This window comes from Neodiprion lecontei, chromosome 3, assembly GCF_021901455.1.
Source record: "Neodiprion lecontei isolate iyNeoLeco1 chromosome 3, iyNeoLeco1.1, whole genome shotgun sequence".
In the NCBI taxonomy this organism is placed as follows: domain Eukaryota; kingdom Metazoa; phylum Arthropoda; class Insecta; order Hymenoptera; family Diprionidae; genus Neodiprion; species Neodiprion lecontei.
Window position 1 is genome coordinate 33,134,528 of NC_060262.1, and position 14,721 is coordinate 33,149,248.

General features: G+C 38.1%; 4 protein-coding genes across 7 annotated transcripts; 2 read left to right on the forward strand and 2 right to left on the reverse strand.

Moving 5' to 3' along the window:
* Positions 1-48: 48 nt before the first annotated feature.
* On the forward strand, positions 49-2,485 carry LOC107219626 (CDP-diacylglycerol--inositol 3-phosphatidyltransferase). 2 transcript variants are annotated; one of them, XM_015657901.2, is made up of 5 exons: positions 49-197; positions 273-383; positions 1,171-1,459; positions 1,596-1,759; positions 1,988-2,485. In XM_015657901.2, exons 2-5 carry the CDS (start codon positions 338-340, stop codon positions 2,140-2,142), a joined length of 654 nt encoding a protein of 217 aa, XP_015513387.1. In that variant the 5' UTR covers positions 49-197; positions 273-337; the 3' UTR covers positions 2,143-2,485. The 2 variants fall into 2 exon arrangements, with proteins under 2 accessions (XP_015513387.1, XP_046591214.1); XM_046735258.1 differs by having other exon boundaries at positions 52-165.
* Positions 2,486-4,309: 1,824 nt separating this feature from the next.
* Positions 4,310-7,709, reverse strand: LOC107219633 (leucine-rich repeat-containing protein 47). The gene is made up of 3 exons (XM_015657911.2): positions 6,414-7,709; positions 5,955-6,282; positions 4,310-5,441 (listed from the first exon to the last, which is right to left on the reverse strand). Exons 1-3 carry the CDS (start codon positions 7,480-7,482, stop codon positions 5,240-5,242), a joined length of 1,599 nt encoding a protein of 532 aa, XP_015513397.2. The 5' UTR covers positions 7,483-7,709; the 3' UTR covers positions 4,310-5,239.
* Positions 7,710-9,777: 2,068 nt separating this feature from the next.
* Positions 9,778-13,043, forward strand: LOC107219634 (zinc metalloproteinase nas-13). Of its 2 annotated transcripts, none has more exons than XM_015657912.2 (5): positions 9,778-9,877; positions 10,146-10,515; positions 11,156-11,461; positions 11,758-11,891; positions 12,216-13,043. In XM_015657912.2, the coding sequence occupies exons 2-5, from the start codon at positions 10,170-10,172 to the stop codon at positions 12,363-12,365; spliced, it is 936 nt and encodes a 311-aa protein (XP_015513398.1). In that variant the 5' UTR covers positions 9,778-9,877; positions 10,146-10,169; the 3' UTR covers positions 12,366-13,043. The 2 variants fall into 2 exon arrangements, with proteins under 2 accessions (XP_015513398.1, XP_015513401.1); XM_015657915.2 differs by having other exon boundaries at positions 9,792-9,877; positions 10,149-10,515.
* LOC107219611 lies at positions 12,795-14,702 on the reverse strand. 2 transcript variants are annotated; one of them, XM_015657875.2, is made up of 5 exons: positions 14,519-14,702; positions 14,305-14,433; positions 14,187-14,222; positions 13,759-13,867; positions 12,795-13,666 (listed from the first exon to the last, which is right to left on the reverse strand). In XM_015657875.2, exons 1-5 carry the CDS (start codon positions 14,588-14,590, stop codon positions 13,563-13,565), a joined length of 450 nt encoding a protein of 149 aa, XP_015513361.1. In that variant the 5' UTR covers positions 14,591-14,702; the 3' UTR covers positions 12,795-13,562. The 2 variants fall into 2 exon arrangements, with proteins under 2 accessions (XP_015513361.1, XP_046591215.1); XM_046735259.1 differs by lacking the exon at positions 14,187-14,222.
* Positions 14,703-14,721: the final 19 nt, after the last annotated feature.

Genomic DNA, 14,721 nt, shown 5'->3' on the forward strand with positions numbered 1-14,721 from the left:
ATCGATAGGAAACCTCGAACGGCTCTCGAAGCAGCCCCTAATCGATTCTGACTTTTCTCTCGATCCATTGACGTATTCTACGGCAAATATAAGGAAACGCATCTACGCCGCGAAGTGACGTGAGACGTCCAGTCTCGTCAAAGCCGGGTGGAGGAGGCTGGTTGGGTCAGTGTTGTTGCCATACGTTAATTAATACCGTAAGTTCTGATAAACGAGGTTAAAGTTCATACCAGAGAACAGCGGTTATTGATGCATAGATTACTGTTTTCCAGACGATAATTTTTACCCCGCTTTGAGGTACGATCTTGGGACCAACGCGTCGATAAAATACGTTACAATGACGGAAACCGAAAACATCTTTATGTTTGTGCCAAACATTATTGGTAAAGCGTTTATTCATTTGGTGTATAATGCTGGTTCGAATGTGGTGGTTGTCATTTTTTTTTTTTTTTACAGTTGTTTGCAACATGTGGATTTAAGCTAGTATAATTAGATCATTAAATAGGTGTAATTGTTTCAATAAATGCGGTATAGGAACTATCGCTGCGATCGACAAACTCAAACCGCAGACAAAGTGTCGCAAATCCCTCCGAATACCGAATTTTAAATCAATTCGCTCATAAGATTAGCACAATTTGGAGCACTGTGGCATCTAGATATATTTCACAGTCCTCTATCCCCGCATTGGTATTAGCAAAGCCAGGCATAATGTTGGAGCATTTCAGAGGTTTCATTTATTGATTGAAACTGGAGGGTATTCAGCCAGAAAATTTTCACATGATAAGTAAAAAGAAAATGAAACTTTACAAAACTAATTTGGCAGTTGAAGTGATTTTATTTGAAATGTAAAAATTTCATCCAGTCAGATTGACAAGGCATACTATAGAGCTGTGAAAAAATTTCAGGTAATAAGAGATTTCCTTGGATACTGTGAAAAGTGTAATGAAAGTTCTTATAATATGCCTAAGATTTGACGTTCAAAATTGAATACTAAATGCAATTCAGTTAGTAATATTTCAAGGAAGTTAGAATCGCCTTAGATTTAAGTAAGAACACAACGAAAGGTTTGCATGTTTGAAGAACATTAAAATCATTTGAGAGATTTATAAAAAACATAATATGAATGTCTTTTACTAACATATTCTACTTTGAATGAAATTCTATCTACAGGTTACGGGAGGGTGATTCTGGCCTTGATATCATTCTATTTTATGCCAACAAACCACATAATTGCATCATGGTGCTATATAATTAGCGGATTATTAGACGCAGTGGACGGTCATGCGGCAAGATATTTCAATCAGAGCACAAAGTTCGGCGCGATTTTAGACCAACTGACAGACCGTGTTGGCACTATGTGCCTCTGTGTAACTCTCAGCCAATTTTATCCAGCTTATACATTCTGGTTTCAACTAAGCATGGCCATTGACATTGCTTGCCACTGGATTTACTTGCACACGTAATAAAACAAATCTTTCATGAAAATAATAAGAATTTTAGAAGAAGTTGATTTGTGTCAAGTTTCAACATACAATAATGTAGTAGGTGATATATTTAATCTCAGTACTCATTAGATTCTCATTTCGATTTTTCAGAACACTTTTGCAAGGAAAAACGAGCCACAAATTTGTTGATATGTCTGAAAATCCCATAATGCGTGTTTACTATACAAATCGTCAGGTTCTTTTCTTTATGTGCGCTGGAAACGAGGCATTTTATGCCGCTCTGTACCTTCTGCATTTCACAGAAGGACCCATATGTAAGTATATTTTAATTTTTAATCATTCGCTAATAATCTACATATTTACTTTCTAACAGAGACTGGTTTTTTAGATTAATTAGTCTGGAAAATATCAGAACATGTTAATTACGAGAAAGGATTTGATAGGGACAAATATTGGAATGTTTCTGTTTACAAAATGACAGCTTAAATTTTCTTATAGATTGAAAATAAATCTACGTATAATTGAATAAATTTGTGTTACAGTGGCTGGTATGAATATATTCAGAGCGGTTCTCTACGTCTCAGCTCCAATTGCAATAGTGAAGTCTCTGATCTCTGTTTTGCATGGGTATGTGGCATGCATTAATCTGAGTATTATCGATGTGAAAGAGCGAGAGGCGCTGCGCAAAGCGCATTAACTTTGCTTCCATCCTTACCCTGATACTAGTCAGTCAAGGAATTTAGCTTTAACGACCTCTCTGTCAAAACAAAGAATGAATATCTACTCATTTTTCATTATCTTCCTCGTTATAATTACTATGTGGTTCAACAGTAAATACATTATACAAATATGCCTATTTATGTTAACTGACTAAAGTTCAATGGATAAGTACTTGTTAACCAATATGAACAAAATAGAGTGATAGGTGGCAGTGTTGTGTTCAAACTTTGAACTCAAAATTGACTACACATGATAAAGTTAACAAACTGAATTCAATCGATATGGTTAAAATACATATTAATAAATGTTATCAATTATAATTGACTGGCATTAACTTTGATGTATGACTTATTTTTACGCGTGTTACAAATCAAATTTTACAGTTTCAAATACTGTATATGTGGCTGTATTTTCTTCTGTTAATATTGTTTTTACTCTAAGATTAAGAAGATGCTGGTATCATGCATGAATGGACGATCATCAATTTACCTATCCTACTATATGTTAGCATGTTAATTCAAACAAGAGTGTCTATTGTTATTGTTTCATAGCATCTTAATATATGCATAAGCCTAGTCAATTTCTTTCCCTTTATTATTGGTATATCATTTATACTTGTGCACAGAATGTACACGCAGTATTCAGAAATTTAGTTACAACTCTATTAGATGAAATAGCGATACTGTTTGTCACCTTCGTGCAAAATTACAAACATTACAAGAATAAAGTATCAAAACAATGATTATTGCATTCTGCTTCAAAAAATATATACTTTGCAATTGATTTTATAGCAAGGGTGTTTGTAGCGACGCTCTACAAAAAATATTTATCCATATACATATATTTAGAAATAAAATGTCATTGACTACATTTTTCACTGACCGAAGTAAAAATTTAACATGGCAGCTGAATATATTGAAAGTCGAATTTGATTCCATCGGAATTTTTATTTTATATTAAGAAAATGTCCGTGAAGCTGAGCTTATAGCTGTACTAAACCGTATGCAAGCACATGCGACAGAGTGCGCAGAATGCTCCTGGTATATGTCGCTTGATGCTAAGAAGAGATTGTTTGGACTTTTAAACAGTTGTGCAGCACAGCTATCGAGTAGTTATACAAACAAGTCCGATTTCAATGGCTGTCTGAAGTTCGTGAACATAAAAGGTAAAAGAAGAGTCACGTCTAACCATTTGCATATTTTTTGTATTGCCAATGCTGTACCCATCAAAATGACGTAACATCAAGTTCAAAATTGTTTCAAAAGTGGTAATATTAAATTTTAATTCTAATAAGAATGTGATTTACATAGCTATGCGTTCATCGGAGTAAATACAGCATATTATTAGCTTGCAGTCTGAAAATTTTTTGTAACAACACAAATATACATGACCGAAATTAGTTTATAAACGTTAGATTAAATGTGGTGTGAACTTAATATAATACGAGAAAAAGTGAATCTAAATGGTGAAAAAATGTATGTATATGTACGATTTACAATAGCAAGAATAAATGTCGAGAGCTAACCTTAAAATTTTATCCTTGATTTTCCTCATCACGGCCAGTCATGTTTGGGCGCCATTTTACGACTTCAAACATACGCAGAATCACTGCAAACTTTTCACGCCAAACAATAAACTAACTTAAACTGTAGAATATAGGAAGTAAACCGACTCTTAATATAACTATCGAGCATTTTAGACAAGAGTCAACCACTTGCTAGGAACTTCGATCACCGTACTGTACTAAGAAAAATATTTGACCAGCTGAAAAAAAAGCGAATCGGAAGTTGTGGTAGGAGGAAAGAAAACAGAAAAACACAGCCGGCTATTCGGGGATCAAGAGTCCCAAACAGACATCGCGACGTGCTACGAGCGCCAGCTGCGATTTAAAATGGTGGCGCGACGTAACGATTAGCGATTGATTTGAATTGCAACTATACGAGAAATTCTTATTTACGATTGAATTGCCTGAAAATAAATACATCGCATGGTTTCTCAAATGTCTTTAACGACACAGTTTAGGTGGGAATTTGAAGTTACCGTATTAAAGAATAAGTAAATGAATAGACAATTTCAAACATAATTTTATTTATTTCGGAAGAAATGAACTATTATTAATTATAAGGATGTATAATGGCGTTAGGAAACTGGAAAATAAATATATAATTTAAATCACATGTTGTATATACGTATACATATCAAAAGTTAATATCACTATTGTTCTTTTTGAGTAGTCTCGCATACTCAAACAGCAGAAGAAACCTACATTTTGCTTGGTTAAATTGTAAAAAAATATTTCAATAAAAAATAAACACATATCGTGTAAAAGTGTGAATTCCAATTTCTGAATTTTGTTCACCTGATTTAATGTTTTTGTTCAACTGTGCTTGTCCGTTCTTCCGTCAAACATGCATTTACTCTACGAATTAGGAATATATTCATTTAAAAAAATAAAAAATCTTAATATCTTCGTATCGCAAACCAGTCGTTACAGTGTATTTGACAGTGGTATTGAAAGTAAAAATAGTGAAATTTGCAAATAGATTGGTTACTCGGAATGTTACGACCAATCAGAATCATAAACATCATTTCTTCCATATTTCGGATCGAGCAATCAGTGTAAGAAAATAAACCGTTTTGCTAATAGGATAAAATAAAGTTTCGACATGAGAAAAAAAAGGCTTCGTTTTAGGTGAAAAAATTTTCAAAAGAGAATGACACCCACAGCTTGAGATAAACTACATTGCTTACCTACTAAGTTTAATCTGATCATAGTGAGAAATTTCTCATGACTACGGAATAAAATAAAATTTATGAGAAGTTTCTACGTGTCACCTTTATACCAGATATTGTAGTAATAATTACTTTTTTCTAATTTTTGTGGAGAAAAAAAATCATGCCTAGATTAACATAAACATCAATTAATAAAATAATCATTATATTTTTAGATAGACAAATTCGTGTAACCATTATATCAATGTAAGACGATTCATGTTTAATGTTAGAAATCTTAGTAGTAACTGGTTGTGCATTTGAAGATTTGTACGTACCTAGTTTGTCTCGGGTAGGTATCATCATTCGCGGATTATTGTTATGTTACTATTTTCAAAAATCAAATCTGATCTTGATGGATATACTAGTTTCATATTTCCTTCCACATCAACCACTTTTATTTGTTCAACTAATAAATTGTGGTAATCTTCACTGCTGTCAGTTTCCGTGGAGCAGCCAAGTCCCAGCATCACAAGTTCATTAAGAAATTGGTCAGCAACTTTTCTGTTATTCAACAATCTTACATTTGATTACAGTTCAAGAATCAGCCTGCTTTGGCAATAAAAATTCTATATGATTGCGAACGTTGTATTAAGACATGATTTTCAGTAAATGACAAAGATTCATTTCAAGGAAACCACGCAGATGTTTCGTTTTAAATATTAAGCGGCCAAGAAAGAAGGAAAATTAATTTCGTCAAATATACTTTTTGCATGATCAAGATTTCTTTATTCAAGGGAAGTATGGAGTTGCTTTGTAAATCATAACGCAAACAAAGTTACTAGTCAAGTACGGAATTGAAAAAATTATTTTTTGTTACAGTTGAGCTGGTATCAATAAATCTTTCAGGGATCAATGTGCAGCTCTAGCGATATAATTCAATGTTCTGATTTCTCCCAGTTGGTAATAATCATGTAACAAATACTGAATAGCAATCAGGCAATGATAATTGACAACTATAAAACTGCACATATCACGTTATAAAATATAAATTACAACAATTATTTTGGATATTACCTGCAAACTTGCTGAGAAGATGCGCTGGTAACTTCGATAAACATAGCTTTGGTGCTGGGAGACATTTTGGTAATGTCACTGTTTGTTATTGGCGGAAACGATATAACTTGGTTCAAACTGTCCAGTAGGCATGGGTAAAGTGCCTTACCTTCCAAAAGGTATAGATATCTGTGAATACCAGAGTAAACATTGCGCTTCTTTTCTCTTCGCAAGTTATCGGCTTCTGTTTGTAAATGTTGAAACAGTGCTGCACCTGTATACGACTTTTGACGCATCAGTGGCTTGATTTCAATTTCTTTTGGAGGTTTCGCCGTATACATCAGATTTCCTTGACAAGAGACAAATAAATAAAACTGATTAGAATTCATCATAAGTACAAGTCCTATGGATGTAAAATTGATGAATGATTAGTAGTCATGAGAGCATAAAGAATTGAAGAAAAAGACAAATAAATTTCACCAGGTTTAATTAAGTCCAAATCATGCGTTGCTATCGTAGCAGCATTCCTTTTTTCGCATATCCCTTCATGAAGTTTGGTTTGTAGTTGAATGAACTTTTTGAAGCTTTCTTCTGTGAAGCTCAAATTTCTCACAACGCAAGCAACTATGTGCGGTCTGACAGTTTTAACATGTTCTGTAATTTGTACAACAGGTGTTTCATCCATCACCTTCAAGACCCTGAGCTTATGAGTCAATTTTTCAACAGAATTGATGTTGCTGTCATTTGACTCGGAAGATTTCCTTCCTTTTTTCCCTTTCTTTGATTTTCCAGGGGCTCCCGAGCCGTCGCCAACCTTGGGACAATGTTGCCTAACATAGTCTAATACCTGCTTGGTCCTACACTGATCTACAAGTTTATAAAGCCGTTTGTCCGAGAGGGGATTTCCCTTCAGATTCAATTCCTTCAATTTACCGCAGTCGGAGAGTTCCTTGGGTACAATTACTATCGAGTTATCTGAGAGATCCAAAAGTTTCAACGACTGCAAGGCGCTGATGGTCGACGGAATTTCTTTAATTTTATTACCGTTCACTCTGACTTCAGCGAGGTGAACCAACTCGGCGTAACACACGTCAGGAAACGTGCCAAACTCGTTGTTAGATAAGTCCAATATACTCAACTTGATGTTAGCGGCCTGAGATGGTAATTCTTTGAGAGCATTTAAGCCGAGGTTGAGGGTCATTAGCTGAGGCAGGTTACCGAGATCGTCGGGAACGAAATCGAGGTTATTTCTGGACACGTCTAGTACTTTTAATTTGGTCAATTTTCCGATGGCCGACGGTAGTTTGGCGATTTTATTCGAATGCAGAACAAGACTAGTGAGGTTTTCTAACTTTCCAATTTCGTCAGGTATCGCATCGAGGCACGTGTCGTTTATGTTCAAGTAGTTTAACCCTTGCAGGTTAAATATCGCCTTGTCCAACCCCGACTTTTCTAACCGCTGCGACACGGAGGCCCCGGAAAGGACCAATTCATGCCTGTTTTCTTTTCGCGCTTGGCTCACCTCCGGCCAGGATTCACCCGATGTCATTTTGGATCGATTCCTTACAAATTTTCACTTCTATTCCTATATTTCCTGTCACTATAACGTCACCGTGCAGCTGACACTTTAGGTTATGTGCCGGTTGCCTGGTTCTGGTTCTGCTTCGTTCTGCTACCGGCATCTCGATAATCGATTCTCAAACTTGACGCCATCTTAAATCCCAGGCGAGAATCGAGTCGCGAAAACCATTTCTGAATTTAAAAACGTTCGGCACACTGCTAGAGTTGGCCTCACATTACAGGGATCGTTGTGATTAACGTTGATCACGAATTTTTATTCAACTGATATTTCCCATCTCTTGAAAAGCAGAGGATGTTTCGCCCGCAAACTTCTGAGTCAGTTTTATCTAAAATGTTCGACTGTCCGCTTTTGAAATAATGGCCAATTAGAAATCTGCTTACCTTGTGGTTCTCCCTGATTTTTTGTTTCGAAAATTACCTTCGTTCGCATGTCTCTGTAAGAATTACTAACACAAATGTTAAATATGATATTCGATTTTTTTCTAAAAGATTTGCTAGATTAACTGTTGAGCAAGCATGGCAAAGCTTCAGAAAACTAGGTCAAGTGTTCGTATATAATATAATATCAAATATTGGCCTGTACGTACAATTAAACAGTTCTCGATCGGATTATCTCTGACCTTATTCTTTGCTTACTTATGTCATCATTTTTTTCAATTCTATTTACAGGTAGAAAAGTCCAAGATATATGAGCGTTGATAAAAGCTAGCATTAGCTATCCGGTTCTAAATAAATACAAATCGCATATTATCCGGGTGTATGTAAATCTAATGTTTAGTCTTGTTTTCGGCACGTGTTTTGCACACCATCCGGTCGGAAATCGTTTGTTTTAGCTTGTGATGTCTGGTTTGAACGACTTAAACATGAACTAGGCGACTTATCGCTCGTTATAGGATTTTGGAATAATTTTAACGTTTGGGAACTAGATTAGCGCGTATATTCGGATGGAAGTAAGGATATCCGATGGTAATATATTCCTAGAACACTAAATTATTACATCGAGTGAATTACAGATTTCGTAACCGGTTCTGCTATGGGGGAGGGGGGCTGTGATACCTGTTTTCCTTTGAACATGAACCTGGCCGTCGTCTCCTTGTCGTCATAAATTTGAATAAGATAAACACAATGCGAAAACAGGTGCACGCCTGAATAATCACGTAGGAAATAGATCCTGTTGGCACAACGTGACGTGGCGAAAATTCAATTTGCCTTAGCGTCTAATGAATGAATACATAATGTAATCTCCAAGCGCAGCATTGGCTCCTTTGCGATTCGCATGTACGCACGAGGTCGCGATTGGTGCATATTGCATATGTTTGCCAAACATAAAAAGGCACTTTAAGGACTCATGTTTTATTACATTAAATCTTCCGTCGAACCACGCGAGCATCCACACAGTGATATCTTGTAAATAAATCTTCTCCCGGATATTTAAATTTCAAAGTGTGAATACGGAAAAGAAACTCGATGTCCGGAGTAATTCTTTTTCAGCCATCGGATGTCCTCGGTCGGAAATCTCCGCGATCATTCGTTCGGGCGTTGAGGAAGGCTTTATGTATGTGCCATCATCCCACTCCCGAGACTGCGTGAAAACAAAGGTCTGCTTTTCTGTACTGTGTAGGGTACGTATCGGCTCGAGATGTCGGACCTTGAAAATCCCGATACCGAGAAGTCATATGCAGGAGAAAAATGACTGTACCAACAATAAACGCAAGCCGAGGTCGTGAACCTCGTCATAATTACCTTCGACTTTGTATATGCTGCTCGAATGTATCTGCAGAATCGCACGTAAGAGGCGACCGCAACCTTGGGACGATACGCGCCGGCTGAGCTTATTCTTTGACAAATTTTGCAAGATGATGTCTCACGCGATTATCAAGAAATATTTGCTCGCCTTGATTTGCATTTGAATGAGTATCAGGAAGCTGGCCCTGCCCACACCTTCCCGTAATGTTTGAATAACAAGAATTGAGAAAAAAAAACCCGCGTCATGTTGCACCTTGTTAATCGTCAATAATCTGCCTTTTGCCGCAATGCCAACTTCCTTAAGCGAGTGCGAATCCCCACCGGACCTCCCCTACCCACCAAGACGACATAATCATAGGGGCATCGCGACGTTATTGTTGTTTGACTCGAGTCTTGAGTAAAAATTCCTGGCTTCCGGCGGAGCGCTTGCGCTTTATCTTTCCGGTCTCATTACTTCCGTATTCGGAGTGGGGCTGCGGCCGCCCTGTACAATATAAAGAAGCTAAGCAGGACGAGAATTTCGTCAGTCCCAAATCGAACAGGTCTGCGCCAGAAAGTTGTAATTGAAAAGCTACTTCAGCGGTGCAGTAACACCACCCTTTCGTACATCGCAAAAAGTAGGTTTTCGAAGCGAGAAGATCCTCGATTACTCTTCGACTCGTTGTAACTGAACATTTGATTTGACAGCACTGTCCAGTGAATTCGATCAAACCGGTCGATTCAAATTTTTAAATATTCCCTGCAATTGACGAAAACGTAATTCAAAGCAAAATCTCTAGTACCTCCAATTTCCCAAAATCTTTTTTCAACTGATTATTTACTACAGTAGTATTCGTCGCCTGATATCGATTCGTACCTGATATTTTAATTTCTGTATTCTTTCAGCAGGTCCTCAGTAAACGTTGCACGATGGCAATAGAACGATCAGCTTTACTCCTGACAATTTTGCTGGCCACATCTTCAGCCTGGCCGTATTTCCGACGTCGCGACATATTTGACAACGCGGTGGACAGTCCCAACGGGCCGATGGGCTACATGCGAAATTTCGAGGAGGTTCTTCACGCTCTGCCGAATAATGACACCGGAAGAAAGGTCGCCGAATGGCACGAGCAGATGGAGATTAATCCAGAGGAGCTAGGGGAATACGCCGAGGGTGACATCCTCTTCCCGGAAGGAATGGGTCGCAACGGTCTCAAGTCGGAGACAATGCGGTGGCCCGGGGGTGTAGTCCCTTACATGATCAGCCCATATTTCAGTAAGCTTCTCCTCAACTTCGTCTTATCGGATTGCGACCACTTTTTTTCACTTTCGAGAAAAAATGCCAAGTTTTGAATGTGTAACAGTGAAGGAGAAAGAAAAAAAAAAAAAAAACATATTGCGTTCGAGCTTTTGATAAGGGGTCTGGTCGCTTCGAGAATATACTTTTAGATTTGCACACTCGCACTCGCATTATTAGAAACTTACATGGCGCTATTTTCATGTGTAACAGTCCAGGGCGCTGGAAAGTCTCGGATTACTGCAAGTTTTTTTTTACGTTTTAAGGTATAAAGATGTGTCCGATTTATGATTCATAATTTTTTAACCTCTGAGTAAAAATTGAACCAGTATAATTCGCGGTAGTATAACATTGAGTTGGAAATCGATCTGTGTCGTGCGCTGCATTGCCCGAGGATCAATCACTGCGCAATATTGCCAACGAAATTGACGAATTCGAAGAATTGGATTAACCTAAGGTCGTAAAATGATTCGGTCTCGATCCCCCCAGGGCCGTGTGTTCTTACTACTCCGCAATTATTAGCTAATGGAATTTTCGGAATTGAATTTAGCGCAGGCCACGTTACAGAGGTCGTTGACTTTACTAACCCGTACAACGTAAATAATAAACGAATTTTCAGCCGGAGTGGCTTTGAACCTGATCCACGAAGCCATGGATGACTTCCACAAAAATACGTGCATCAAGTTCAAACCCTACGCCGGAGAAGAGACCGATTACATAAGAATTGCAGCCGGGAACACCGGGTGCTGGAGCAGCGTAGGTCGTACCGGAGGTAGGCAGGATGTGAACCTCCAGGTACCGGGATGTGTCACCAAAAAGGGAACAATAATTCACGAACTGATGCACGCGGTTGGGTTTTTGCACGAACAGAACAGATGGGAACGCGACGATCACGTCCTCATCAACTGGGGCAACATCCAATCAGGTACGCTAATTATCACACTTACATGTTGTAATAATTTACTAGCTGCACGGTAACGCCTGTTGTTTAACCATCCGATTTGGGTACTCGTATACAATCGGTTGCTAGCGTAGCAATAAACGCGTCGTTTGCCGGTGATTAAATGTTATTAAACCTATGTTTATACCGTCCATTTCGTTACAACGCCAGAGGCGAAGAGGCGCTCGTTTAACAGTAAGACTCCAGCAGTCGCTTCGGCCGACCCAATATGAAGAAATTTTATTTGATTTTTGCGTTTTTTTTGTTCTACTTGGTTTCAGGGCGCAGGAACAACTTCGAGAGGGCAACGAAGGAAACCACCGACGCATTTGGTGTCGGGTATGACTATGGCAGCGTAATGCATTATTCGTCGAACGCTTTTTCCACTAATGGGAAGCCGACTATTGAGCCCAAGGTACGTTGAAAACTGCCATTAAACATTGCAGCCACGCTCGTCGCGGCTTATGGTCTTGACGCTTAAAGTTCTTCTCGAACTGTTGCAGAGTAGGTGAGAATCGGTTTTCCGAACCACGTCGATTTCCATAATAGTATGCATATTTTGTTTTATCCCGAGTTAAAAAGTTCACGTAATTCGAGATCTCAAGCGATTTGCATGGATGCGAAACTTCGCTTACGATTTTCACGAGTGGCAAATTCTCAGACTATCCGAATGAAAACTCTCTAAACTCTCCAAGTTTAAGTATAAATGTTTACCTAATTTATCCTTCCGTATGTATAGGAGCCCGGCGGTCTTCTCTCGATGGTCGGTGAGTATTTCTTCGGTAAAACCAAGGCAGTTCTTGGACAGCGCGAAGGGTTCAGTACGAAAGACATCCAAAAGATCCGACGCATGTACAAGTGTGCCAAGCGAAGGAGGAGCTACAACTAATTAACTTATAGAAAGTCGTTTTTAATTAACTTTTCACGATTTGAGCTCGTCAAGCGATTTTCCTACAAGCTTGCAGCCCTAGTTTCCTCTCTGAGGTTCGACTTCAAATTATATCTGTTATCCGTGTCAAATTTTGATTCTTAATCGGGTTGCAGGCACTCGTTGTGGTCAGCTTATTTCGCGAAAGGATCAACCTTCCTCTATGGTGTAAGACTAGTCTACAAAATATTATATTTAATTATTAAGTATTTAGGATTACGCATGTGACAGGGGTGTGCAAATATTTGAAATGTTATAATTTTTCATGCGTTATTCAAGTGGGGAGAAAATATAGGTATACGTATGATTTGCACAGCCCTATCACGTATATTTGATGGCAGCTTTGGGTATGAGTGAAATCGGGGATAACTTGTCTTAATTTTAAACAAGACATCTGGAATTAGCCGAAACGAACCTAGTTTCATATCTTGAAAATTCGAAACATTTCAATTTTACATAACAACAATCAAGGCGCAGTGTGCGAATATGAGCGAGATGACTCTGGTCTGCCATTTTCGAAGCTCAAGCTCCATCAACAAAACACACCAAAGTACAATGTTAGCTACGTAAGACGTAGTTTAATTTATATATATTAACCAATGTGTGATCGAATAATCAATAAATATTCATATCTCAAAACACTAAGGTTACGTTTTTTCCGATGTAATTTCATTGAGCAAAAGCCGATCAAAGAGGCTTTGAAGCAGATAGGCACATTATACCCAGCGGGATATTTTGAACAAAACTTTCACACCTAATCAATAATTGCGATTGAATTTAAATTTTTCGTTTTATTAGATTTAGCTTTTCATTGACATGTATTTCGTAGTCACCTTTTTGAATCGCGTACGGTCGATAAATCAAAAGTGACTGAAATCATTCTAAGTTATATTTAGCCAGCGATTATTTGTACGAAAAATTGTTAGTTTGCGTGTTAAACTTTAATATTACACAAGCCATAATCACCGTGACTCTAAAATACCTTCAGTTTAATTCAGAAGTCTGAAGAATTCACTTTTACGTGTAACTCATGACGGAAGCAGCAGCCTTCGATCAACTTCGACACATTTTTTTATCAAATCACTTTTACCAGGAAACTGGTTTTTTCTGCACTTTCGAATTCGACCTCCCGTGATCCAAGGATTCTTTTTCGATTGATTATTTCATGGCAGGTCCTGCTGTCGCTTCTTGTAATCCATTTGCGGTATGCAACCAGAAACATTCGGTGAAGATAGACGCTCGATTACAAGGACTTGACGATTCTGAAGACGAGCGAAAAAAATTTTATACATGGTTGTTTGTTAAAGAAAAACCTGAGAAAAGTGATGTACGGAATGTGATTTTTTCACCGTACCAATTGCCGTACATCCGTATGACAGCATCTCGATCCGATCTTGAGGAACCTGAGCTGCCTGCAAAGCTGATCTAATGCTGTGCAATTCGAAGCCTCCATCACGATCCATCTGAACAAATTGAACCATCGTTACACCCAGTTCGGGATATTTTTAAAAAGCTATAAAAAGGTGCCTGGCATTGAAAGCGTATAAAATTACGACGTGTCATGCTCATGGGATCGGTGACAATTTTTGGAGTATCAATATACGTGTAGACATGATATCTCAAGACCAGTTGCGTCAGACTTATTATTCATTCTGATATGTCAGTATAAAGATTGATTAACGTTCTTGCCAGTTGGTTGTGACTATTCGAATGATAGACGGGCGAAAAAATTTATTCATTGACTAGCAGAGCTGTGAATAATTCATTAACATATGTACTCACCCAACCGTATTCGACGTAAATGCAGAGCAGGAAACACTGGGAATACAATAACGCTTTTCATTACATACTTACGTATGGAAAGTCGTATAGTGAGTTTAAAAATATACTTTCTAATTACCTTGAGCGCGTCCGTTTTCGCATGCGAATGATGCATGTCGCGATGGATCAGGACCGAATTAACCGTGTCCAAACTGACTGTACTCGAGGCATTACAGAGACGAAGAATAGCCAAGTCGCCGGCGATTCTCTGAGTGATAAATTTCGACTTTATATGTGAAAATGTTTTCAAATATATCATCCGTCGTTCTACGTTATCAATCCTCGAGACTTACCGTAGGAATACAGACGCATAAACCAATCATGCAGCTGGAAAGCACAAGCGCAATAACCGCTTTCTGCAACATGTTTCACTATATCACGTACGGAACTACTATGTGCGACTGGTAAGCTTTGTGCTTTTGAGGAGTAATAACAAGCGGATATCACAAAAAACGGACTCTATCTGACGCTCGACAAGAGAAATGTTAGTGGGAAC